This window comes from Meriones unguiculatus, chromosome 10 (assembly GCF_030254825.1).
Source record: "Meriones unguiculatus strain TT.TT164.6M chromosome 10, Bangor_MerUng_6.1, whole genome shotgun sequence".
Taxonomy (NCBI): domain Eukaryota; kingdom Metazoa; phylum Chordata; class Mammalia; order Rodentia; family Muridae; genus Meriones; species Meriones unguiculatus.
In genome coordinates, this window is record NC_083358.1 from 3,403,668 (window position 1) to 3,431,603 (window position 27,936).

The 27,936-nt window shown below is 52.6% G+C and overlaps 1 protein-coding gene across 2 annotated transcripts in view; it reads right to left on the reverse strand.

The window, feature by feature from the left end:
• The window catches only part of Disc1 (DISC1 scaffold protein), a 177,327-nt gene that overhangs the window by 18,300 nt on the left and 131,091 nt on the right, over positions 1-27,936 (reverse strand). The window contains exons 10-11 of one of the 2 annotated variants that reach the window (XM_060391796.1): positions 22,066-22,126; positions 4,996-5,239 (exon numbers count right to left, since the gene is read on the reverse strand). In XM_060391796.1, coding sequence (XP_060247779.1) covers positions 4,996-5,239; positions 22,066-22,126 — 305 coding nt within the window. Of the gene's footprint in view, positions 1-4,995; positions 5,240-7,932; positions 8,171-22,065; positions 22,127-27,936 lie in introns of those variants that run through there. The other variant, XM_060391795.1, reaches the window with a different exon arrangement.

The following is a 27,936-nucleotide window of genomic DNA, read 5'->3' on the forward strand; positions in this document are numbered from 1 at the left end:
CTGAGGCTCGGGAATACGGCCTAGTTTCCTGAACTTATGCCAGGGCTGGCCTCTCAGCTCTGCTTTCAGCATCCTACACTTGCAAACTCTTCCCAACTTATCCAACAAGCTACTTCTAAAGTTTTAGGAGCCACAGAATCAGGTTATTCACAGCAACCAATCGCTGAGTCACTGAGTCCCCACAGCAACTTCATGATTGTAACTCTTCAGCACTGTGACCAAAGCGCCTGTCACACACAGGGCAAAGAGGTGAAGGTTTGTCTGGGCTCATCGGTCAGAGGATTCTACACACGGTTGGTTGGCCCGGTGCGCTTGGGCAGAGCTTGGCGGCCAAGGACTGGCAGACAAGAGGACCTGTTCACCTCTGTGCATTGTGTCTTGTCTGTTGTTGTGATAAAAACATGTTGGGGAAAGCCTCTAAAGGGAGCAAGGCTTGTTTTGCATCACGGGTCAAGGTTCCAGTCTATCATGCTGAGGTAGCCACAGAGGCAGGAGCTTGTGCTAGGGTGTTAGGTCAAATCCCAGTCAGCAAGCAAAGAGCAGTGACAACCTAGTACCTATGGCTCAGTCCCCTTTCTCTGCTCACACACTCCAGGACCATAGCCACTGGCTGGTACTGCTCCCTCCCCCAAGTGAGAAGACACAGTGGAAGGGCTGGGAGGCTGGGAAGTCACACTGAAGCTCTAACCAGGAAGCAGAGAGTGAAGAACCAAGGCCAGGCCACACACCTCCAGGTTTGTTCCCAGGGATGCTCGTCCTCAAGGAGGCTGTGACACCTAAAGGGTCCAACCTTCCCAAACAGCGCCACCCATGGGGAATCAAATGTTCAACCCCATGAGCCTACACGGAGCATTACACATGCAAAGCACAATGGCAGAGAGCAAGACCAGAACTGGGACAATGCCCTCCAAAGGCCACCCCCATCCCAGAGGCCTCCTGCGAGATGTACCTCCTAAAACTCCCTCAGCTTCTCAAAATACATCACCAGCTGAGGTTCAAGCCCTAACACATGAACTTTCAGAGGGACATTTCTTGTCCAAACCATAACACTGCCCATTTTCCCTCAAACACCAGCATTGAAAGAGAGAGAGAGAGAGAGAGAAGGAAAGAAGGAAGGAAGGAAGGAAGGAAGGAAGGAAGGAAGGAAGGAAGGAAGAAGGAAAGAAAGAAGGAAGGAAGGAAGGAAGGAAGGAAGGAAGGAAGGAAGGAAGGAAGGAAGGCAGAAAGGACAAAACCCAGAGCTTTCCCTGAGCCACTAGGCTATTTCTAGGCTCCTGTGTCTCATAAAGCTTTGATTAAATAAATTTGTCACACTTTCCCCCCCTTGTCAGCCTGTCTTCTAAAAGAAGAGTATTGGCCATGATTCTGTGATGGCAGGGGAAGGGGACCCAGCTTCCCACCCTAACACTCTGGACGTCAGCCCCTGAGGAGACAAAGCTGGCGTCTTCGTTGCTGACTTCCTTGCCTGCAGGAATCAGTAGCCACTTTCAGTGCTGTGTGTGAGCCGCCATGAGGCCAGCTCCTCTCGGGCTTATTTTAGCTTGCTTGGTGGCAGCTTCTGGCTTGGAAAGGACATGGCTGGGAGGGATATCAGAGGGAGTCATAATGTCCAGGGATCTAGGCAGGAGGGGAGCTCATTAGAACAGAAAGCAGCCAGCGGTGGGGGCAGGCTAATGTCAGGAAAGAAAGAATCCCAAAGGAGCCAGGGTCAAACAGCCCACACTGCAGCACCCCTCAGAACCGGTGCCTGGCACAGTGATTTCTCCCCCCTCTACCTGGCCCTGGGCAGCGTTGGTGTCATCCATAAACCAAGGCTAACAACAGCTGAAGGCTAGGCGGAGAGCTCCTGGGACACTGGAAAAGAAAGGGCTCTCCTAATCTGTGCACGCGCATGCAGCCTTGGCTGGGCTGCTGGCTTCCTCTGGAACAAAGCTTCAAGCCAGGCGCTTTGCCCTCATGGACTCAGCTGCAGAATGAGGGACCAGCTGAAACCTGGCGGGCCCTTCAGCCACAGGGCTGGCGATGGTTCTCTGCAATGTGCCTCTGGAATGCATATCGCTGTGCTGGCCAGATAAGCACAGGAAAAGCTTTGAAACCATCTCCCCGTGGCCCTCTTTAAGAAGCCCGTGATTTGCCATGGAAGATTTGGATTGAAAAGCAATTGCCTGCCCCCAGGGTGTCACGCTTCAATAGGAAAACCAGTGTGGGGTGCCCGGCACAGCAGAGCCGTGCAAAGCTAAACACACCTGGAGCCGAAAAGCAAAGGACATTTTGCCTCAAGATAAACACCATTCCCCAGACTGCAGCAGCCCCTGGAAAACAAGACAGGAAGGCAAAACCACCTTCACCAGGCGACTCCCAACCATCGCAGCGCAGAGCCCCAGGGGTCTGAAACCCAGAAAACACAAGCAAGACTCCCCTTTGTCAAGCTTTTCTCTCCTTAGGCCTCTCTCTCTCTCTCTCTCTCTCTCTCTCCCTCTCTCTCTCTCTCTCTCTCTCTCTCTCTCTCTCTCTCTCTCTCTCCTCGCCCTTTCTCCCTGATAGCAGGAGCAAACTAGATTATCAAAAAGTGCTTTCTGTCCTCCAGAAAGCCAGAGACACAGAGATTAGCGCTGGCTGGGCTTTACCATGTGTGCAGGCTCTGACAAGACCACAGAGATGGCCCAATGTGATGTAGGCTGCTCTGCTCACACACGCCTCACCACGCACAACAGGCTGAGACCTCCGAAACAGTGAGCAAAGATGGTCGTTTCTCTCTTGTTTCTGTCAGGAATTTGGTCATGATAACAGGAAAGGTAATAAACACAATAAAACTTATTTCTGACTACCCTCTCTTTGTTTTTATGGCCGTTGTGATTTTTGTATGTGTCTGAGTGTGTATATGCAGGTATGTGTGTATGGGTTTGTATGCATGTTCATGAGTGTGAGAAGGGTATGCATGGGTGTATGTGTGTGCACAGGGAGACCCTTCACGTATGTGTATGTGCATACGGAGACCGGAAGTCAGCTTCAGGTATCCTTTTAAGACAGGGCCTGTCACTGCAAGCTGGGCAAACCCAGGGATCCTCCTGCCTCCACCTCCTCCGTGCTGGGATTACACACCTACACTGCCATGCCCTGGCTTGTGTGTGGGTGCTGGGAATTTAGCTCTGGTCCTCACGCTTACCCAGCAAGCACTTTGCCCCCTGAGCCATCTCTCCAGCCCGTGCTGGGGGTGAGGAGATGCAGCCCAGCAGGAGCAGAAACCTGAGCAGAGACTCCGTTCAGGCCTCTCCAAGGGCTCTGGGTGCTGAGCCAAGGCCACCTGCTTCACACACAGCCCAATTGTGAGCAGGCAGGCATTGTTTTTAGTCACACTTAGGGAGTGCAATAAAACCCACTCTTTTTTTTTTTTTTTTTTCTGGTAAAGCCATGATTCAGAAACGTACACGGTCAGGAGACTGAACCACGGGACAGATTCATCGGCCTCGCCTCTTAGATTCTTTCTCCCCGCTTCCAGGCAGTGAAATCTACTCTCTGGTCCCATCGTGTCCCACAAACACATCTGTCACCCTAAGATCTATCATACTCGAGAATCCAAAAGACTCTGGCTGGTCTCACTATACAAAACAAGCAGAGCTTCTCCATAGGACAATGTTCCAGGACCCCTCTGCACACAGAGGGCATCACACCCAAGTAGAACAAAATTTCCTATATGTATACCTACCTGTGACAAAGCTTGATTTATAGGTTAGGCATGGTCAGCGATGAACAGCAGCAAACACTTTAAAATAAGACAGTTATAACAGAATCCTGTCCTCGCACCTTTGAGAGGTTCTGCTGGCCGCTGGCTCCTGGAATGGGCTCATGGTTAAGTATGGCCTGTGTCTTCCACTGCACCACTGGCTCCCTGAGGAGCTTTCATGGATTTGGCAAACTCCACTGCTATTCCAGATAGAGCACTGGGGAGCCCACGGGTCCTACCTGAAGCCTACTCAGCTGAGACCAGCAGGGACCCAGAGTGACTGACACTGCCCATGGGGGACACACATTCAAACCCAGGAGCAGGGCCAGTCCTCAGATAGCACAGGCACAGCGACCAGATGTTAAGCTGAGTGCAGGGCTCAGGGTCTATGATGTAATGGCTCTGCAGCTCTGGGCCCACTCAGGGGCAGGAGGCCCAGTGGACTGCCTGGGTGCTCTCCCACCCACCCTCCCGTCGCACTGAGTCTTGACAAAGACAAAGGGCACAACAAGACCTGGAAGTCCAGGTGAAATAGCCAATTTATGACCGACCTCGTCCCTGTTAGAATGTGCGAGAGCTGGCAGCATCCCCGGGAGGCACCAGACAAGGGGCTCTGAAGGTTCAGAGGGAAGGCAAGGAGTGGGGGAAGCCCCTCTGGATGCAGGGAAGGGGAGGGGTGGAAAGTAGGGAAACGGGGGTAAGCCTTCTCCACTTGTTGGGGACAGCCTCTGATATTAAACACTAAGTAAAGCAAGTCCCGATGGAAGTACACATTCATTCATCAGGCCTAATTCATCACACTTCCTATCCTTCCTACTTTGTTTTGTTTTGACTTCATGAAAACAGGAACCACAAACGTCAGTCATGATCTGTTCTTGGTGAAAATGACAGCATGCATCCGTGCATTAGAATGTTTAGTGCGTGCTACACATAATCCTATATGTAATATATATATACATATACATATATGTATATTTATATATGTATGGATATATATGTATATATATATAAATAAAATAACGGCCTTATTCTAGAATAAGTTAGAATAATGGGGCCACCTAAACCAGGATTAAAAAGAAAGCTAATGTGCCAAGCTTTTCTCTTTGTTCTACATTTTAAGCTTCAGAAAGCGATCTAGTGCTTTGCTATCATACTTGAGCATTATATACATTTTAAGGACCCTGTGAGAGTGTACGGAAGCCCTCCCAGTTCTGTTGGTTCCTAAGCTCCATCTGGTGGACCCCTGGACACGCCGCACACAAAGGACACACCTCTCTCTGCTGGCCAACAGCGTGGTGAGCTGACGGAGCCGGGCGGGCGCTCCACTCTTGGAGCACCTTCGAGGGGGTGTCCTCCTCTCCAGGGTGGGGTCTGGGGTGAACGGCCAGGGAGGCCTCTCCGACGCTGTCTGCCTGCATCTCGCCGTCTGCTTCCTGGAGCCTCAGGCTCTGCATCAGCAGCTGGCAGGCCTCCAGGTCTGCGCTCCACACTCGCCCAAGCAGTGGGCACCTGCAGCTAAGGCAGAGGGACAGGCACAGCCGTCAGCCCAGTGATGGTGCTCCATGCCACCAGCAGCGGCGCCCTGGCGGCAGGGGCCATCTCACACCCACACCATTTCACAGAGACCAAACTTATCCACCTGGGGACACAGAGGGACCAAATCTACGTGTCTCTGCTCACGGTGTTATTCACGTGGGTCTGGCCGCCAAGGACACCCAGAATCCCGCCAGTGCTTCCAAGAACAGCTGCAGAGTGCGGCCCGTCCTGCCCTATGCCCACGCTGGAGTCAACACTCCTGCCAGCTCTGCCCAGCCACGGCTTGTGCACGCACTGTTCTACACCTGAAATGTCGTCCCGCCATCCTACCACAGCTAATGTGTCCCATGTCCCCGCTGACACACCTGGAACCTGTGCCCGGCTCCAAGGACCTGCTGTCACCTGCCCCCGCCTCAAAACCCACAGTGCTCAGACTCAGTTTACACAGCTGCTCACGGGCGGAGCACCCATGCCCAGAGCTGGAGTGAGGGCAGGTCTTTGGCACTATGGGGCATGTGCCTGCAAGCCCAGAGTCTCATGGAAATGGCGAGCTCCAAGTTGAGTGAATAAGTGGAAAGAAAGGAAGGAAAATGCCTATGGCCAAATTGTGTCAACTCCCAAGTCTTCTCTTCTGACTTCCATGCATGCATGCACATGCACACACACACATACATACATACATGCACATAAACACATATACACATGTACACACGCACACATACACTCACATACATACACATATACGTATATACGCACATACATACATGTGTGCACATACACATAGATACACATATACAACATGCACATACACACAGATACACATTTATGCACACACATACACACACAGGCACACACACACATAAATGCACACACACATAAATGCACACACACATAAATGCACACACACACACACATACATACACACACATTCACATACATACAGGTGCGCACACACACTGAGTAAAATGTTTGAAAAGACAAAATGAGCAAGCATGCAACACTACATTTCAAATCCGTGCCAAAAAATGGGCTGATTTCCACAGAGGACAGAAAACGTAAACCTGACACAGAAACGGAGAGCTGGTGCTGGAGTGACGGCTCGGCGGTTGAGGGCACGGCCGCTCTTACAGAGGACCGATGCCGTGTCCTCGGTGCCAGAGCCGTGTCAGGAGGCCCACGGCTGCCTGTGACTGCAGCTCCCAGTGCACACCCGTGCGCACAGGCGCACACACACATATCACTAAAAAATTAATCTTGAGAAGTGGAAAGAGTTGAGTTGGTGATAAAGCTGACAGAGACTGACTAGAAAGTCTCCATCACGTGCCTTGGGGCAGAAGGGACCCAGGAAAAGAGCAGCTGGGCAGCGGGCACCAACAGATGTCTCGGGAGCCAGACGAGAACCTTGAGGAGAAACTCGAATCCAGTCCCCGAGGCTCTGCCTTCCAGCTACTGAATTGGCCAAAACCAGGAACTGGGAGCTGACCAAAGCCAGGGTGGCTAAGGATCCCTGTGACCCACAGCACAGGAGCTCAGAAAACACCTCCTCCTCTTCCTTTTGGTTACGCTGGATTCGCACAGAGCACAGGGAAGGCCTCACCAAGTCATCCCTGACAGGTTTTCACACAAAGCACACACATATGGGACGCAGATGGGCCCACAGCACCAAGGGCCCCAGAGCCCTCCTTGCTGTGACACCCTTTCCCCCAATTGCCTCCTATTTTGATTTCTGATGTCACAGATTTGCTTTGCAGTGTGTGGGTGGGTGGGGGCTCTGAGGGTTCGGATGCGTTCCACGCCAGCTTTCTCTCTGTGACCCCTGCTTGTGGACAGACGTAAGCTCGAGGCCGTTTCTTCAGCCTGGCTGCCCGCCGCCGCCATGCTCCACGCCATGATGGCCACGGACTCACCCCCTCAAACTGTGAGCCAACAGCATCTTCTGTAAGTTGCTGTGGTGTCTTTTCCCAGCAACCAAAGCGTAGCTAAGACACTGCTTCATTGTGTTATTAGTTCTAAGACACACACTTTGTTCATCGATCCTTGGGACTGATTTTTACTCTCCATTTCATTGGCTTTTGCCCTTACCTTTATCTTCTTTTCCTACTTCCTGTGGATTTATTATCTTACTTTTTACCGATTCTTTTCAGCTCCTGCCTCATTTTTTTTTTCCTTTCTGGATCCTTTTTCTGTTTTTGCTCTCCTTATGTTCTAATAAAGGTACTTGAGAGTCTATACTCTTGTCTGAGAAATTCTCTAGCCATATCCACAAATGTACATTTAAGTCCTCAAATACTAAATACTTTAAATGTACAAAAACCTGGAAATTTATTTCACAGGCCTTCTGCCCTTGCTACGAGCTCGCTGATCTCACGTTCCCCGGGCTGACCTGAAACTAACTTCCGGAGTGTATGACTTCATCAGCGACAGACTTAATGCTGCGCCTTTGCTTTCCCTCTTGCTCTCCTCTTTAAGCTGAAGATGCTTGCTGGTTTGCCAGTGTGGGGCCCAGTATGGCCAAGGCTTCCCCGTGGGCCTACACCCTCTAAGCCACGGGGAGAGCAGGGCAGGCCCAGCCCCAAGCAGCTTACGGCTCCCAGGGAAAGGGGTCAATGACTTTCCACATTTTAATTCCTGGAATGTCACGAGAATCAGTGAACTACAGCACATCTTCCGTGTGAGTGAAAGTGGGACTAGTTCCAAGCTGTCCCTAGAACACACTCGCCAACGTCCAGATTTCAGGGTGCAAGCACGTGGCAAATCAGATATGTGGGTATCAGGTGGCAGCTTTGCTTGTAGGCCGCAGGACCGTTTCCTCAAGGGCTGCGTTTCTGAGACATCTGTTCCTTGCATCTGTTCATCATGGCTGGTGTGTAGGTCATGGCCGGCGGTTCTGTGGTGAGATGTCCTCTCTTCCTGCCCAAGAAAGTAACTGGGTCATTAACAAAACTTGCTTCACTGATGACTCAGAGCCGACAAGCCCCAGAAGAGCAGGGTGGTGCTTTGAGTGGGGTGAAGTGGCTTAGAGGTGTGATCTCAGCGCATGCTCCTGGGTAGAGAACTGAGAACCAGCCCTGCTACAACTGCATCAAAAGTTAGAGGAGGCCTAGGAGATCAACAGCCACGGCCTTGGAGGGCTGAGCGTGAGGGAATTGGGGGGAGCCTGCTTCTCCACTGAAGAAGTAGGAACATCCGGATGTAGTGGCTCATGGGTGTAACCCAAGTGCTCGTGAGGCTGAGGCCGACAGGGTATCGTGAACTCGGTGCCAGGCTTGACTATGTATATAGTGAACTTCCAGACCAGCAGGGGCTAGAGTGAGACATGGTCTCAAAACAAGCAAACAAAACGCCAAACCGCCGGAAACCCCGAGTTCTAACAGAGTCTGTAGTTTCAGCCTTTGGCACCAACCCATCTATTCTTGTTTAAAGGATTCTCTGGAAGCTTTAAAATCTTCAGGTCCTTTTCCAGACTCACGAGGGAGGAAAACAGCAGCCTGGAGAGGGGAAAGGTGACGGTTCTAAATTCTCAGTGGGGCCCTGCCACATTGTGTCTGTGTTCTTTCTGTTCCCTGGGCAACTTCACCCCCAAAAGAGAGAAGATATCACTGTTATAAATGTTTACATTTTATTCATTGATTTGCTTTCTTTTTTATTCATTACAAATGTAGATGTATTTTATGTGATGGGGTGCTTTGTCTGCTTGTGTATTCGTGAGTCCAGTGTGGGCCTGGTGTCAGCAAAGGCTACACAAAGACATCCAACTCCCTTGGGGAGAGTTACAGATGTTGTGAGCTATCTGGTGGGCGCTGGGAATTGAACACGGTCCATTACTGAACAGCCAGCGCTCTTAACCCCTGAGCCATCTCTCCAGCCTGTCACTCACATCCTAAGGAAGACACTTCGCCTTGCTTTGTTTTGTATGTATGTGTACACACATGTAAAGGCCAGAGGTCAATCTTGGGTGTCTTCCTCAGTCACTGTTCATCTCGGTTTTTGAGAGTCTCACTGAGTCTGGAGTTTGTGGGTTCAGCTATCGTGGCTGGCTAGAAGCGCTGGGGTTTCCAACATGCCCCCGTATGGGTTGGCGCTGCTTACGTTCAAGGCGGAGCTTGTCGCTCTGGAAACACCCTCACAGATGCACCCAGAGGCAGACTGTCGCTCGAAGCCACTTCTCAGTCCTATGAAACTGACAATCAAGACGAAGTCCACAGGCGCTGGACAGGTGCCTCGGGTGTGTCACGTCCCACATAGCCTCACCGTGTAGTAGTTGGCACTACATGGCAGAGGCTTCCAAACACACCTTCACCTCTGCACTTCCACATGAGACCAGCTGGGCTAGCCTTGTCCACTGATCAAATGACAGTGTGGGTGGAACAAGGTCCAGAGCTGCCAATACAGCAAGGCCACACGGCTTCCAAGAACCTTGTTCTTTTGTCCTGTGGGGTGGCTGTCCATGCTGGAGTCACCGGGCTGGGCAGGCAATGGCCCTCAACCTCAGCCAACGGCAACTGTCAGCGAGGGTCTGCAGTCACCCTCCTGGGGTGGGGGTCAGTCTCCCCTATTATGACTCACTGACTGTGAGCTTCGTGTGGCTGTGCCGGGGCTGAGCTCTCTGGCGCAGCTGAAGGCGTCTGGGATCTCAGAAATATCACAAGCACAGCCAGCTTCCCTTTCTTATTACAGTGAAGCCAGCCAGCCACGGGCTGTGGATTTTCAACAACTCACAGAAACAGCTGCTCCACTTCCCTTTCTGTTGTTTCGATAAAACACTGAGCAAAAGCAACTTATGGGAAGAGAGTATTTATTTGGCTCCCACTCACTGAGGAAAGGCTGGGCAGGAACTCAAACACAGGCCTGCTTGCTGCTTCACACAGTGTTACCTCCATCCAGGAAAGTCACTCACAGCCGGGGAAACACAGAGGAACCGTTGACGATGCTTGTTTGCTGGCTCTCTTCACTTTTTTAGCTAGCTCAGGGCCACTGGCCTGGGGAATTGTGCTGCCTGGAGTGGGCTGGGCCTCCCTGCATTAATTAATCAAGTCAACACCTCAGAAAAAACATGCCATGGCCCAACCTGATCTGGGCAATTCCTCAGTGTAGGCTTGCTTCTCAGGTAAAGTGGACAGCTACAGCCACCTAAGACAACAGGCGTCTAGGCATTTGCTTGTCCTGTTTTACCACCGTGAAGTGGGAAAGGGAACACCACAGGAATAATTAGATGGACGATTACAAGAAGAAGGCCTTAGAGTTCTGGTTTTGGATATAAACCAATGCCTCAGGCACCCCCTTTCCACCAGCTTGTAAGAGTTAGTGCTGACAGTGAGCTGGGCAGGCTCTAGGGTCACCCAGGAGGCAATTGCTGGCCCAGGCAGCTGGGAAGTTTTGGCTTGCTCTGGACTCTTCTGCATGGCTTCTGGTGTCTTCCTCAGTTGCCATCAGAGTGGCCTTCTCGGTCAGAAAAGACACAGGCGTCTATTTCTCAGCCCCTTTACTCCCTCAAATTGCCACTCGTTAAATTCCAACCATACGTGGTCAGCAGGTGGAAGAGGACTGTGCCAGTGCAAGGATCCAAGTTTGATCCGAGAGCCGCAGAGACAGGAGAGAACTGACTCTCAGAATCTGTCCTGCCCTCTACGTGGTCGCCGGGCAGTCCACTGACTCTTACTGCTGTTTCCATCATCAGTGCTGCTGCTGTTTTAAAATCTGACCAGCTCTTCGGGGCCAATATAGAAACCATACCATGCATGTCTTCCCAACCCCACCCCCATCAGTGCCCCTTCCTCTGAACCATGAGCTCTGACACAGCCACGCTCTGACTCTGTAGGTCAGGCGCAGGCCTTCCTCGCCATATTTAAAGAGGACACCGAATTTCACGCCCGTGTCTGTAAATCCCAGGAAGCATGTAGACTGGCAAGATGTCACTCATGTGGCCACTCAGGAACAACCTAATGAACCTCCCCTGGTGAGTGAGCACCGGGGAGGCTGGGAAAATATCCATCCTAATAAAGATTAACAGAGGGAAGCCTTCCCAATAAGTAATTGCTGTGGGATTGCTACATTAAAAATTAAAGTCTCAGAGAAAGGCAGCCAGTGCTTGTCTCGGGCACCACTACAATGGGTGAGTGGGTGATGGAGAGCTGGGAAAGGTGGAGTGCGCAGTGGAGAGATGGAAGAGAAAGGAATGCCGAGGGGTTTGTCCACTGTGGAGAAAGATGAAACTGGAGAGTCCAGGGCAGTGAGGAACAGGCAGACATGAGGAGGCCATGGTGGGTCCTGGCTCGGCTGCTGCCAACAATCATAATAGGGACATCTGGGCACAGGCTGCGGCTGGTGACCACGGCTGTGTCCATGACCCAATGGCTTCCAGGGTCTGGTTTGATGTCCCAGGGTCACGTCACCATCAAAGGCCATGCAGCTGTCTTTGGTCTGGACTGCTGCCTGAGGAGCTGTGCTGAGCTGGGCCCTCCCTCACTGGCCACCACACAGAAAGGCTGGCTCCACCCTACTTTGCCATGGGGTGGCATTGGAGAGGGAAGGGTGCCCTCCTCTCTCCTTTCTTCCCTTCCCTCTCCCCTCACTGCTTCTGGAAGGTGGGCTAGCTGGAGCACATGAAGGGGCTGGTCCTGCAGATCCAAGCTGCAGGATCTCCACCACACAGGGCTACAGCAGGATAAGCTCCTGCTCAGTGAGGACCCAGTATGGGCACTGCAGCAGAAGCCAGAGGCCCCAAACCAGGCCAGTGACACCTTGCGATGAACATTTGCAGGATGTATGGACAAAGGGCACACTGTGAGACACGCTGTGACACACTACCACCTTTAGGATGAGATTTTTTTTAATTTTAATTTATTTTCTTTTGGGAGAGAGTTTGCAAGGGCGAAGAGTGGGTACAAAAGGACAGAGATGAGGGGCACTGGGGTTGAATGATGTGAAATTCACAAAGAATTCATAAAAATTTTTAAAAATTAAAGTCTCAGAGTAAACATGACATGGCCATTCTAGTTGGCTTCTTGGCTGCTCAAGAAACAATCACAAACTTCAAATTATCTGTACAGTGTTGAAGTGGGAGGAACCTTCCTAAGCAACTAAAGGGACAAAACTGAAATATCTAGGTAAGTGTGAAATATATGTGTGATTGCGCATATTGAAGTATAGGGCGTTGGGCCCTCAGTAGGCACCAGATCTCCTGTACCACAGACGGTATGTGCTGCGTCCTCACACGGCGGGAGACGCTAAGGCCGCCGTCATGTGATGCTCGTGTTGGCCATCCCTGAGGAGGACACACCCTGGCGACCGCTGCACTGGGCATTAAGGATCGGTATTTTAACTAAAACGGGGCATAGATATCCAGACCACCGCAGACTATTTAAGAGTTCTGCAGTCTGAAGAAGGAGCAAGAGAAAGAGGAGGTGGATGAGGGAGAAGAAGAAGAAAGGAAGAGGAAAAGAGAAAGCAGCAGCAGAAGAAAGAGACAGGAGAACACGGGAGAGGGTGGATTTGTGCACAGATCATTTTATAAGGTCACTTGGGAAAGGCTGTTAAAGTCCTGTTTCCTGGCCTGTATAGTTCAAGGTGGCGGTGTGTGACGTGAGTGTTGGCGCTCTGTGGTGCAAAGTGTGACAGTGACAAACAGGTTGTGGGTCAATGGCCACTGTGTTCTAACATCTGCAAGGTTCAAACACAAAGAGGCCTGAGCTGGCACAGGTGCCAACATGCACACATGACGCCAAAGGGCTCAGGCGGGTACACCTGGAACGCTCCCGAGAACCCCCCAGTGTTTCGGACAGGCTCATTACTAATGCTGAAGACCTGGAAAATCTGCTCAGGCGCAGAGCCTTCTACCCAGGCCAGGCAAAGGTGGCCCAGTGCTGGCATCCTTCTGATTGTGAGAAGGTCTACCCGCACAGGATTGAGGGGCGACCGTTACACACATGAAGGAAAGAGCAGCTGGAACCTTCTCAGGTAAAAGGAGACATCAGACATGACAGAGCTCTGCGGCTGCAGAGCTGCACCAGCACCCTGAGACCTGGCAGGCCCCAGAGGCCGGGGGACAGCAGTGCTACGACACAGGCTGGGAATCGCCCTGGGGCCTGCCGGAGCCCAGGGCACTCTAAGAACGGTACTGAGGAGCTGTGTGCAGACAGCTCTGTCCACCCAGGCGCACAGAGTATCATAACAGCTGAAATCTAAATTGAAGTCTAAAAATAGCACAATAAAATTACTTCCTTCCCTCGCTCCACAGAGAGCAAGCGGGCTGACATCCGCAGCTGCGGGGCACGGCTAACTTCCAGAGTTCATGTGGACGGAACGCTTACACAACTGCCCCATCTTGCGAACACATCGCCCATTCCCAGAAAACGAGGAAGCAAGAGCAATTACCCGGTTGGAGGAAGCCGATCACGGCCATTTGATTATAGTTATTAATGGGGGAACAGGAGCAGACCGCTGAGCGGCAGGCAAGCACTAAGTGAATGTAGCAGGTTCCTGGAGGGGGATTAATTTCTGTTTGCTTTTCATCTCTCAGCTACCATCTGAATGTGACATCAAGTCCAAGCGTGGCCTGTCACGTCCTTATCAGTATTCAGTGCTGCTGTAAGCCAGTCACATTATCTCCGCTGGATGTACCAAGCCGCGGTGTCTTGCTGCGGGGATCCTAAGAGAACGCGGGACTGGTAGAGCCAGCGGCTGGCTTTTCAGAGGCAGGAAACGTACCTTGAAGTATCAGAAAGGCATTCTTCAGGCCAATATTTACCTCCCTGTGTGTCTTCCACTGATGTGGAGCACGTGGACCTTAATCCAGATGGTGCATGAGCCACCATCAAGCTCTCCCGCCAGAGGATGCTGGGAGTCTCTGAGTCTCAGCTAGGAGATCTCAAGCTCCTTGGGTGTGGCTAGGTGTCTCAGTGTCCGTTTGCCTGTGGCAACTGCACATCCAGCACCACGGAGCCCAGAGCTGGACCCAGGCTTTGTTCCGTGTTCCGCTGTTAAGACAAAGGTCTTAAGAAGGCTTCTCAGCGCTTTCTCTCCACGCCTCAGCCGCAGTCCTGAAGTTTGTCCTTGTCTGAGGTCGGCAGAGCGAAGGACCCCAGAGTCCATCACACTGTACTGGAAATACTCTTGTCACTGCACTCACCGGCCTCTCTCCCTTCCCACAGCAAGCAGTCTGCTCCCCGAATTTGAATGCAAGGGCCAGGGCAGAGGGGGCACCCCCAATACAGCCCAGCCGATAACAGCAAGGAGATGGCCTGACGGTGCTCAGTGTCAGAGGGCCAGTGGCTCAAAATCCAGCAGCATAGGCACTGCCAGAAGTCAAGACACGCGGGACACTCGTGAGCCCCACCTGAAACTAGCACCATCTTTCTCTGGCTTCGACTGTCTGGACTGAAGTCCAGGGGCTGTCAGAAGAGACTCAGACTGAAGGAGCTTCCGGTGAGAACCAGGTTCCAGGCAAAAGCCCACCAGGTGTGCCCAACCTGCCACCTGCACGCTGCACTCGACACAGATGGCACAGAGCATGGCCCAACTTTAAAACACAGAGGGATCGGGACGGGACTTTTGGCAGGGTCCTCTGGATGAAAATGTTACGTCATGATCTCAAAAGCCTGGCCTCTCGCTCAGGTGCCGATGCCCTAGGAAGCCTGGACAGGACCACGCTCGCTCTGAGACTGTTCTCTAGACTCGACTAGCCCCTTCCGCTTGCTGAAAGGACCCACGGTCATGTAGCGATGACAAGGTTTCCAGGGGAGACCTCACCCTTCTGACAAGCAGGAGGAGACATCCTTCAAAAGGCAGCTCTCCTTCACACTCAGTGAGCCACACAGGTGAACACACCCGTACCCACCAGCCTCCAGGGCCTTCCATCCGGTGACAGTGAACATCGGAACAAGGGCAGGTCCACTGGCAGCAATGAATGCAGAAATCCATGACACAGAGGTCGGGCTGCAGCACCCTGCGGCCTGCACGGGGTGGTGCGACCACGCCAGAGCCCCCAGGAAACCAGGGCACCGCGTGCTGCCAAGTTTACAGCATGGTCGAGGAAAGAGCTCCGGCTGGCGGCCTGTGACTCCCCAGGAAACAACTGTAGGGCTTCTGTTGGAGACTTTGAATTTTTAATTACGTTTATTTGTGTGTGTGTGTTTATGTGTACCTGAGCACATGTACACACACGCCCACGCGTGCCACGGTTTACCTGCGGAGATCGGAGGACAACGTGAAGAAAGCCATCTCTCCTTCTGCCGTGTGGGCCCCAGGGTCAGACGCAGGGCCCCAGGGTCAGATGCAGGTCCCCAGGGTCAGACGCAGGTCCCCAGGGTCAGACGCAGGTCCCCAGGCTTAGCACTGGGCGGGCGGGCAGACGCTTGTGCTGGAAAAGCCATCTTCTTTTCTTAAAGACGCATAGCTAAGGGGCCGGAGAAGCAGCTCAGTGGGCAAAGCCCGTGCCACACGAGTGTGAGGGCCTGAGGTCAGCTCCGCAGTGCCCGTGCAGAAGCCAGGAGCGCTGATGCGTGCCCGTACGCTCACCCGCAGAAGCATAGCAGTGTTGTGCCGAGTGAGGCTGGGGAGTTAGTTCTCCTCTGGGGCTCAGCACAAAATAAGATCACGTAAGTCCAGAAACATCATCTTTGCAGCAGCAACAGTGGAGGAATGCTGGTTTCCACCCAAGGTCGCCGTGATGATGCGTGTTCACCCACACTGGTGTGAGGGCAATCGTGTGGGGCCTGGTATCTGTGACCCTGGACTCTCAGCGGCTGCGTGGCACAGGCAGGCAGCAGGGACAGGCAGGGGGAAGTGGGAGCAGCTGGACTGACATAGCCCTGTGGGTGACCCTGTGTCAACCCCGTGCTTGCCATGACCGAGGCACAGGCTGCCCACAGAGGTGGAGATGCAGCCGACTGCCTTGAAACGCCCACCCTCTATCTACAGCGAGTGTCCAAGAGCCTCCCCAGCAGCGAAGATTTCAGAACCCACATGTCTGAAGGTCACAGGTTTGTGGCACGTTGTCAAATTAAACCGTCACGTGTTCTCCACACTTCCTTGGATCATTAAAAGGTCCTCTCATTTCATTAAGGACAAATTGGATCTCTGCCACTGATGTATTGACTCAGCTTTGATGGCTCCTCAAGAATTTTTAGTTCATGGCCAAACACATCAAAAAGACTTTCAACTTGAGTGTGTTAAACTCATCTGAGATTGGACACTCCCTGCTAATTAGTAACTGTGTGTGTGTGTGTGTGTGTGTGTGTGTGTGTGTGTGTGCCTTTCTTGAGACAGGACCTCACGTACTCCAGGCTAACCTCAAACTCACTATGTTCAATACATAGCTAAGGCTGACTTTGAACTCCTAACTCTTTTGCAAGTGCCTGAGTTACAGTTGCACCCGGGAATGTTGTCCTTAAATGTGTGAAAGTCGCTCTGGAATGAGGAGGCTGAAATGCGAAGCAGTTTGGGGAAGTGTCTGCTTTGCCGCCTAGAACTGGCGCTCCTGTGCTGAACCTTACCAGGCTCCGTGAGAACGGGCCCTTCACACCTTCCGAGGAGTATCTATGGGTCAGCAGCTGTGGTGCACACTGCTGACGTAGCTGCCTGGAGGCTTCTGTGCCCTTGTGGGGAGCCCCCACGGTGCCCCTGTCAGTCAGCCCAATGAGCTCATTGCTCCACCAGGGTGGACTTGGGTGGAATTGCTTCCTTCATCTGTCCTGGGACCTTCTGGGGTGTGTTCACACCTCCCCAGGAAAAGCCAAGCAACATGGGCTGTCTCTAAAAACAGCCTCATGCCCCTCAGTTGTTACAAACATCAAGGACAAGGAAAACAACGAGGGGTGTTACCCCTCCTCACAGGAACTCAGTGCTGACCCCAGGTCGGCCGGTCCTCCTGGCATCATGCCAGGGGTAATTCAGGTCTCAGTTTCCTTATCCGCTCTCTTCTCCAGGGACGTTTCCACTGTCTCTGAGAACTAGTAAAAGAGAGGCAGCTTTCGGGGGGGGGTCTCCACCCCAGAGATGGAGGCCCACAAAGGGTCACTATGCAGAGGCGGAGCTCAGGGACCCCACCGGCTGGTTCCCGGGCCTGGCATGCACAAGCTCAGGGCCACAAGCACCACTGCCAGGCGTGTGGCTGTGAAGACCTCAGCCAGCCAAGGCTACGTGTGGGAACCACGCTGGCTCCGAGTCTCCGTCAGTGGCAAGGACTCAACTGCCACATGTCCCTTCTTCTGCCCCCTGCAGGAGCTGTCGGCATCTGGCCAGAGGGCAGCGGCGCGAAGAGCCAACTCTTCCATAACGGAGGTTGAGAACTTGCCGTGACCTTGAGCCTTGCTACGGAGACAGCGGAGTCTCTCCTGCTCTCGGGAACTAAGGGCTGTTTTTCAATGTCGAATTGTGTGAGTGTTCTTGTGTGTACGTGGAGAGGCGAAAGGACGACCCCGGGTGCCAGCCACCTTATTTTCTCTCGCTGAGAAGCAGGGGAGCTCAGCGAGCCCCATAACCCTCACGTCTCCTCCTGCCCAGTGCTGGGACTCACGTGTGCCACCACACCTGGCTTTTTAAGATGTGGGTCCCAAGGGCTGGATTCAGGTCCTTCTGTTTATACATCAAGCACTTTGCTGGCCCAACCTCGCAAAGGAGATTCTTTTCATTCCATCATTTCTGTGGGTTTATTCTGCTGCTGATGAATAATAGCTCTCATTTATTCAGTCATTACTGTATATAAGAAGCACCTATTCTCTTTTCTGTAATTGTCTCATTTTTATGATAGAAGGAGGAGGCTTGAAGAGATCTATTGTCTAGTGAACAGCCACTGCTCAGAAGTGGGGATCAGACAGTCTTCTCCCAAACCCAGAATGTATCCCCCTGTGCCCTCTGTCTACCCTGCTCCCCCACAGCAGCCACGAGAGATGCTCCACGAGGCTCCCTGTAGGTCTGCCTCCCACCTGACCCCAGATTTGGGGTTCACACTGTTCTCCAGCTTCAAGGATGGGAGCGCGCAGAGCACAGCTGTGCTTGAAGGTTTTCTAACTCCTGTTCAAGGGGAGGCCTCAGACGAAACAACCCCTCAGGACACTCCCTGTGCCTGCTGCTTGGCTCACAGTACTGAGAATTCAGGGTTGATCCTGCCTGTCACTGAGATGAGGCTTTTGAGGCAATCTAGCAGGAGAACTGAGTGACCAGTGACCAGAGCTGGGAGCTCTCTCTCTGATCTGTCCTCATGGCTCTTGAGAACAGGCAACCTGCAGGGAGTGACAGACCCTGGGAGCCTTGTGGTGCACAACAGGCCTTTTTCTCTGAAGTGGCACATGAGGTACAGGCCATTGCTCTCATTCTGCTGCTTTCCCACACTGCTGGTCCTGAGCCTGAAGGCAGACTGTTGGTGCGAGCAGGCTGAGGTGTGTTGGGAGCCCTGGAAGAGAGTCCACGGCTTCCTCTGGCCTCGCTCACCTCCACTGAAGCCCTGTGGGATTTGTTACCTGAGTACCCTACCTCAGAACCATTGCCTGTGACGGTGTTCATGCAGAGACTTCAGGATGACCAGTAGGTAAAAATCAGATTTTTAAAAAGGCTCTCCTTTAGAAAAGGTTCTCAAGCTCGTAATTTTAAGATAAAATTCAAGTAAGACCCCCGAGTTCCTGCATGTTCATCCCTCCCAGGGGCACCCACCAGGACTCTGAGCAGCCCCACATCCAGAGAAGAACCGTGTCTTCTCTGCTTCGATTCTGAAAGTCTGCTTTACCCTCAAGTAAACACTTGAAAACTGAAGTACAGGGCAAGGACACAAGTGTAAACCAGCAGCCACTAAACTGCATTCACGGTTTGCAGCGAGATTCAGCTGCAGGAAAAAGGCAGAGAGGCAGCTCAGACAGCCCAGAAAGGTAAAGAAATGTTCCCCTAACCACACATACAGCGGGTTCCATGGGTGAATACAAAGCCAGTGTATGCATCCTGGGGTTGGGGGCAGGGGAGAATTGGCCCCTGTCAACCAGAGGTGCCCGGCTTTTCACTGGACAATAAGGATTTCTCCTCCACAGTGGTTTTAAGAGATGATAAATATACTTCATCTACAAAGGGGAGGAGTAGAGAGGGGGAGGGGGAAGAGCAAGGAGAAAGAGGGAGGGAGGGGAAAAGGGAGAAGAAGAGAGAAAAGAGGGAAAAAGAAGGAGAGACAGAGAGACTTCTGGGTCAATCTTTGGGTGCCATCCATCTTTTTTGAGTTTGATGTGTGTCTCACTAGCCTGAAACTCACCAATTAGTCTAAGCTGGCTGGCCACTGGCCCCCAGGACTCAACTGTCCCTACCTGCCTAGGAGAAAGCACCAGCACACAGCACCACAGCAGGCTCCTCTTTTCAGCCTGCAGCCTAGGGACCAAACACGTTGGGTGGGTGGGGTCAGCGCAAGCACTCCACCAACGGAGCCGTCTTTCTTGTCCCGTAATAAAAACCCGGAAAAGCTGTGGTGAACACTTGTAACGCCAGCCCTGGGAGCCTGGAGTGCGAGGCCCCTGAGTGTCATGCAAACCTAGCCTATAGAAAGAGACTCTCCAAAAAACACAGGTAGAGAGGGAAGATTTTACAAATATTCTTTTGACTCACTCAGAAAGCTAACAGAGAATATGTGATAATTGAGGAGATGGAAATAAAGCAGAATTCAGCCCTGAGGGGAAAGCGCTAAACCAACACATCCTTCCTTGCTGTCACCCGGAAACAGCCTGAAGGGCAACCATGGGTGCGTGAGGCTTTGTTTGGTTGTTTTGTTGTTTTGTAATACTCTCCTGTGGCGGTGAGTCACAACGATTGGATGCCAGAGCAAATATGTTTAGACATTACACCTTCCTGGGATGCTTTGAATTTTAATCTTAAGAAATTAAGAATAAAGTTTCAGGGACTTGAGAGATGGTTCAATGGTTAAGAGCACTGCGTGCTCTTCCAGAGGACCCAGGTTCGATTCCCAGCACCCATACGGCAGCTCACAACTGTCTGTAAATCCAGTCCCAGGGAACCCAATGCCCGCTTCTGGCCTCCAAGGGCCTTGGATACATGTGGCGGGCAGACAGGCATGCAGGCCAAACACCCATACACGTAAAAACAAACAAGGAGAAAAGAGAGTTTCCAGAAGTAACTGCCACTTACCCACTGAGCCTTAAACAGAGCCTAAGAGAGGATTTGCCACCTGGTAAACAGCACGCTCGCCCCTGGGACACGAGGCTTCTGAGGCGCAGGCTCCTTCTCGGGAGCTGGGTTCACCCAACTTGGACATAGTTCCCAGAGCAAACTGTGGCTGTGGCTCTGGGTATGGGGGTGAGGGAGGCGGCAGGAGGGCAGCCCTGAAGAGTCCCCCTGCCCCTCCTGATGGCCACACACAGGAGGATAGGCCCTGGGTACAACCGTGCACACAGTCCTGACACTATGCAGGTCAGCTCGGAGCAAGGGGCCAACATGGTGCCTCCCTGCTCTCCCCAAAGACCTGCCTCCCGTCTATGGCAAAAGACACAGAATGGGCTCCAGAGGTGGCTCAGCGAGGAAAGGCGCTGGGCAGCCAGCCTGGACGCCTGAGTTCATCTCTGACCCTGGAGCCTGCACAGTGAAAGGAGAGAGTTGAACCCTGGAAGTTAACCTGTGCTCCGCATGAGTGCCACCGCAAGTGCGTGCCAACCCACACGCAGGAACCGTAAATAAATAGATGGATAGATAAGGGGAAGGTGGCCGATTCTTCCTGAGGGCTGTGGGTCATGGGTGCAGAGCTACCCTTGGGCTCTCCTGCCTGTCAGCGCTTTGCTCTGGGGCAGCAGGGTGATGTGCAAAAGCCTACTGTACTGTCAGTCACCCGCTCAGGTGGCCTGCATGCCTGAAAGAGAGGGTGGCAAGACTAAGCTGGAAAGAGGCCTGTCGGAACGCCCCTCCCAGCCCAGCCCCAGATCGGAGCCCCGAGCTGCTTATACTCGTGACAGCACTCTCCGCTGAGCGGCTGTGCCACAGTGTCCCCCCCAGCTAAGGCAGCGCCATCAGTCGGTGGGTGGAAGGGCTTGACTTATTCCCTGCGGCTAAGCCGTGCCCTCAGGATGAATGCCTGGCCCAGGACGCTGAAGGGAGAAGCTTTGGCACTGTCCCGGCAGACAAAGGTTTAAGGCAAATCTGTTGCAGAGCCACTTAACAATTTCCAAAATAGTAGCAAGATGTTTCCATAAAACCAAACTGGCTGCCAGGGAGGAAAAGCACAGACTACATTGTCAAACTTGTTCCCTTAATTAGGACCAGATCCCGCTGGCTGGGGTTTATTTCCAGAAGTCGGCATCCCAGAAAACCAGAAACAGCTTGACATGCTGCAGCGTCGCTAATGCTTCTCCAATCTGAATTCCTAATTGGGTTTAAAAAGAAAAAAAAAAAAAAAAAAAAAAGCAAGCAACCAGGAATTTTCATGCTGGTTTTGATACGGGATTCAAAACAGAACCTGCAGCATTCATTCCTGCATTGTTCTGTGCGTAAACCAGTTCACAGTCCTCCAGACCCTTCAGAGGAGAGAAGCAAGCTGCGTCGGGAATCCTCAACCCAGTAGCCCAGAGAGGCTTTTCTTATTCCGAGACGCGAATACGCCCCGTGTTCTCGCCAAGATGCTTTTAAACACTCTAATCTATTTGCTCTGTCGAGGGGGAGCTGGGCTCGGAGGCGCTGGAACAGCACCTGCTCCTTCCCCTGAGGACGAGACGGTGTTTTCCTGCTTTTCTTTGTTAGTGTAGCACAAAGATCGGCGGGCCCTCCCCCGGCCTCCCCTGAATGCTAACAGCAAGCAGAGCCCCGTTCTGCAGGGCGGCGCCCCTCCTTACCTGCGCAGCCGACCCTCCAGTGCTTCCATCCGCCTGGCGGTGTTCGCCTCCACAGTTGCTTCTGCAAGGCAAAACCCAGCATGAGCATGACCGTCGCCCAAACAAAGGGCTGCGGTCAAGGCTCTAATAAGGCATGTCGTGTTTGGAAAGCCCTCAAGACCGTCTAGGTGCTGCCTGGAGCCCTGCGCTGGAGGGATGCAGAAGCTCAACGGTCTCTGCAGCTCTGACCTGCTGCTTTCACAGGTGGCTCAAGGTCAGCCCATCACCCCGTGTGGCCACAGCTTCCTTCCAAACAGACGGCCTCGTGAATGAAGATGGGTTTGCACATGCATTTGTAAATAACTTGGGCTGTCGGACGAAGACTTCACCAAACAAATTAAATACTCAATGCTGGATCCCTATTGCGGTTTAGGTGTGAAAGCCCCTCTGGAGGGACACTGTGTTTGGAGGGTGTGGCCTCCAGCCATCAGAAGTGAGTCCCAGCCAGCTCTGAAGTCCAGCTGCTTCCATTCCACATTTCTTTCTCCTGACCCACCAAGGTGTGAAGATTCTGCACACTCACACTGCTACCGCGTGTGCGTGAACAGGAGGATGTTAACAAAGGTGGGCCTTGGCGGAAGTTATCTTCTGCCATGGCCTTCCCTTCCTGCTCAGCTGGGATCACTGTAGACAGAGCCGCCCACTGGCCATGACTGTAAACAGAACTGCCCCACTGGCCGGGCCTGGGGAAGCATGATAGGGTTTTCTCTCTGAAACCATGAGTCAAAATAAAATTGTCTGATCTATTTTAATCCAAAGGGAGGTGGCTCTGGGCAAAGCAAGGATGAATATGATCAAAATACACTGAGATTCTCAAAAGGTTGAATGAAACTATCATATAAAAACATGAAAAAAAAAAAGACTCTTCTCTCTGAAGTCGCTTCTGCTTGCAGGGAAGTAGCTGATTTACCCCTCTAGGCTTCTGCAGCCTGGTAGCCTGGTGGCTTTCCCCAGAATGTTCCAGCAACTTCCTGTGCTTTCCGGCCAGCCTGGACGCTGACACCCAGACAGAACATGGCTGGAATAAGAGTTTGCTGACCCTGAGCGCCCCCCACACCAAGACAGGCAGTCTAAGAGCACACGCACTGAGTCAGCTCACAACCCTCAGAACAGGCCAGAATGTGGCATGGGATTTAGACGCTTAACTTCCAAAACAATATACCCATCAACACAGCATCTGAGGACGGGGCCATCGTCTTTCCTCACACCCCTGCTCCTCCTGCTTCTCCACCCGGAGTCTACTGTAGAGGGGCCTGTGAGGAGCTGGTGAGGGAGGGTGCTCAGGAGATGCCGAGGGAACCAGCAGTGGGACCTCAGGCTCTTCACAGGGGAGGGCGTGAAACAGTACTTCCCTGCTTGCCAACAGAACCCGGCATCCAGATTACACTGCTATTAGAATGGAACTCAAATAATTAGGCTAATAATCCAAATTAGGTGGAAACTAGTAATTGAATACGCTAAATTCGTGAAAATATTTAGCAGAGTGAACGCCACAGCATAGGTCAGTGCTACAGGTGTTTGACACGGGTCCCATTTCATGCCAGGTGCTGGAGTGTGAGTGTGTGTGTGTGTGTGTGTGTGTGTGTGTGTGTGTGCGCGTGCGTGCATGTGCGCGTGTGTAGACATCAGGTGTCTTCCTCAGCGGCTTACCCTTGGGGAGAGCGTCTTCATTTGGATGGCCTGGTGACAGCCAGCCTCTGTGCTCACACCTTTCCCGGGCTAGGAACATAAGCATGTGTCACACATCAAGCTTGTGTGTGCTGGGGCTGAGCTCAGCTCTTCCTGTGTTCCCGGCCGCTCTTTACCCACTGAGCCACTTAGCATCACTGAGCCAGGGGGGCCAACGCTAACAGTGACTTTCGTGTAGCCAACAAGCTAGGAACGGTTCCTTTTTTCCTTTTAATGCAGGTCTTACTGCGCAGATGCCGGGCTGGCCTCAAGCTCACAGAGATCCTCCTGCCTCTGCCTCCTTAGGGATTAGAGACATATGCCACTCTGCCCAGCTATTATGACATCTTCTAAAAATATATTTTTATTTTATGTGTATGTTTGCTGTGTGTACATATGTGTACCATGTCCATGCTAGTACATTTTTTTGAAAGCTGGAAGACCTTTTCTTTGGATGCAGCCACACACAAACATACACACACACACAATGACAGAAGTGATACTAGGCCTACTTTTACAAAAACAAGTCATCAGATTTCAAAGATCAACACTCAATCACCAATTTAGCCAAAATTAACTAGTATTTTAAAAAAAGAAAATTCAGAAGGAAGATGGGGGGGGAAAGGAAAACTGGAACCCTGACAAATTTCGAATATCCAAGGCACTAGGAACCCTCCGGGTTTGCTTGGGAAATTAAACCGTGCACAAAAATGTAGTGTGGACCCAGCAACTCCAAAGCCCCGGGGACGGAGGAACTGAGAGAGACAATCTTACAGCCGTTCAGTCTCGGCAAATGAAACGGAACAAGGCTGCACCAAGAGTCCCTCTACAAAGCCATTCTGTATGCATCTAATTTCACACCCAAAGGCAGGAAGTCAGCGCCATCAAAAGCCATGCCCCAGCCTCAGCTTTTTACTGCTCATGTTCATCTTGGGTCACTCTTCCAGGCTAAGCGTACCGGGCCTGCGGTTTCATGGATGTTCAAGGGCGCCTTCACGCCCATTTAGCCAGGCTGAATGCTGCGGTGGTAGCGAAGGCTCTGGCTGGACTGGGCCCTGGAGCTGGAAGATACCACCCTTCCTGACTGCTACATGCTGCTTCCAGAGTCTCCAGAGCCGGAAGCAAATGAGCTCAACACCACCAAAGAGGGCCACTGAGCCCTGCAAGGCCGAGGGCTGCTCGCGGGCCGCTAATGACCTCTTTTTCTCCGGTGCCGGCATTGCAGAGAGAAAGGAAACAACTGGATGTGGGCCCCAGAGGAATGAAGACACATTAGCAGAATCGGCTTCTCTGTGGGGTTCCAGCTAACACATCTGCCCCCCACCCCAGCCTGTGTCAGCACCAAGGACACCACATCAGCCTGGGCTCGAGGAATCAGGCTGCTCAGAACTGGCCAAGGTGCAGAGGCTAGATACCTGAGCCATCGATCAGCTGTGGCCATCAACACAGAAGCTACAAGCTCCACAGAAGTGCATATATAAGGTAGAAGAATATGAAAGACAGGAGGAGACCGCAAGATACCGAACCTGCACACGGCACAGCAGCTCGCAGTGTCTACTGTGACCTACACAGCACACATGCAAGATCAAGGCAGACAACCTTCCAGTGTGGACAGGAAGCCTTGGTGGCCCCACCCACCCTGGGGGAGCTGTGGTCAAGTTGACTGCTGAGGGAGGAAGAGACGGGTCTCCACCCTCTGGGGATTCGGCCACTAACCACCGCTCGGCTGCTTATGCTAGAGTGGACGGCCACATATCCACCCGTGAAAGAGACCATCACGGCACCAAAGGGGTCTGAAGGGATGTCAGGGAGGGCGGCTATGGTCCTTGTACATTGTAGAAATGTATAGAGTGTTCACAGAATTTTTTAAATGCTGCTACAAAAGAAAAGAAAGCAAAGCAAGCTAGTGACGGGAGCATCACACAGTGACCGCAAAGGCAAGAGCGAGCCTCCAAGGGACCCACTCCAGGCAGCAGTCCTTCCGGCTTCCTCAGGGAGAGAGGGGGGCCTGTGCCCTACCTCCAAGGGGGATGAATGACTTGGAGGAAGGGACCAAGCTGAGCGAGAAGTTTTCCTGGTGCGTGACTGGGCATGGGCAATTAGGACCCGCCATTGCTCATGCACTGAGATGTGTTTTCTCCAACAGAGGACATTGCCAGCTCACTTTGCCTTCCCCCGCTTGCACTGGGGTTACACTGTGGAGCATGTGACCCCCCACACAAGGACCATGGGGTCCCTAGAGGACTTGATCCGTCTGGCAGGACAGGCTCTGTGTGCCCTTTGCTGCCGTCGGGGAAGGCTGGATTCACCCTTGCAGGTTTCCCTGACCCCATGAGAGGCGCCCTGCGTATGACCTCGTGCTGTAAGCGACACCAAAGACCAGCTGAGGAAGACATCCTCAGGGTAGGCTGGGCCACGTTACCCTGGCACCTTCCTGTGGGAAGGAAGAGCAACAAACGCTCACATCAGCTTCCAACCTACCCTGTGTAATGGCGGAGGCTGAGCGCTGACATGCTAGATGGTCCCTGAGCCCAGTGTGCACCTCGGGACAGCGCTGGCCTTTGGGTGGAAGGGGAGCTGGCAGGAAGGAGAGCAGCCTCCGGAGGTCAGGGAGCTGCGGTGAGCAGTGATAAAGCCAAGCTCCACCTGCCCGGCTTGCCACCGGCAACATGGGCATCACGTGACATGGTAATCCCACTCTCCCAGACACACTCAGCCTCCTACATGCCAGTCCCCCCCATACCCTTTCAGGCACACAGCCTGATGCCAGCAGGGGTCAATGGGCAAACCAAAACCAAGTGCTCAGACTGCAGAACAGGTCAGGAAGCGCTAAGGCTCCCTCAGCAGTGAGCGCCCTCACTCCCAGGCCTCACCTGATGGGCCCGCCATCCCTGCTGACAGCGGCAGCTTCCTGCACCGCTTTCTGCTTCCTAGTGCATTTCAAAGGAGAGTAGCTGTGACCTGGAGACTAAAGTCCAGTATTCCGAGAGTTGCTGACAATGCTGATGTGTTTACCTGGCCATGCAGCATATGTCTGGGAATACGCACGCTCCGATCTCCCTTCTCTGCCAGCCACATGCATGCACACATGACCGCATGAATGCATGCTCATGTGCTTGCACATGGAATACAGGCTTTGTGCACACATAGGTGCTTGTACACTTGTAAGTTCAGACTCACATATGCACCCATATGCTGGCATGTGTACACGGGTGCTCATGAGTGTGCAGGCATGTGCACACACAGATATAATTCTCTTCATTCTCTTTTGACAGACAGATGGAGGAATGCAATCCGCACCTTTCTTTTGAAATGGAAAACTGTCTTGAAATGTTTGCTGTGGAAAATCAAATCCACATTTGATCCTCTTAGGCTCAGGAAAGCAAGCACCCTCCCCACCCCACCCCCGCGCTGGCGGGACATTTCCTGCGCATCATTATTGTGGTGAATTCTCACGGTGCTGCGCTAAAGCCCTTTGAGGATAGGGATTTAAAGCCCAGGGGAGCTGTTTTGAGGAGAAAATGAAAAATAAAAAATAAAAAATTCCCGCCTCAGCTCAGTGACACACCAAAGCCCAGGCTTTGCTGTGGGGTCACCGCCCGTCTGCCAAGAAGCACAATGGCCGAATTCTTCTAACTTGCAGGGGGAATCCTGCTGCCCTCCCAACAGCACTACAGGTGCACACCCCCCACACTGCTCTGCCCCTCGCCCCCGGCTCCCCCGGGCCCTTCAGTTCTAGAAGAACACAGGAGAGACAAGGCAGGAGCAGGGAGGTACCTCAGCTTAGACTGCATCTGCCCCTCGGTGTCTGCAGCAGGCTGCCTTCACGACTCCTCCAGGACGCTGCAGACTCAAGCGAACCAAACCAGTGAGATGCCTGCACACACCCCCTCCTGGCCACTTAAAGCACCTCTGCTTTACCTCAGCCCTCACACAGGAACTGCTGTTCTACTGTGTCGTGGAAGGGAGAACAACAAAGGGGATCTGCTCAACATTTCTTTCACCTAAAGTGGTTTGAATCCATGGAGGCAGAAACCGTGGGTGTGGAGAGTCAGCTGTACACACGAAACGAGACTGAAGGAGGAGCACCGGGCGAGGTATGGCAGAACCAAAGTGAGCGCAAACTCATGTCATCAGACACCCATCAAAACCGGCGCAAGCGTT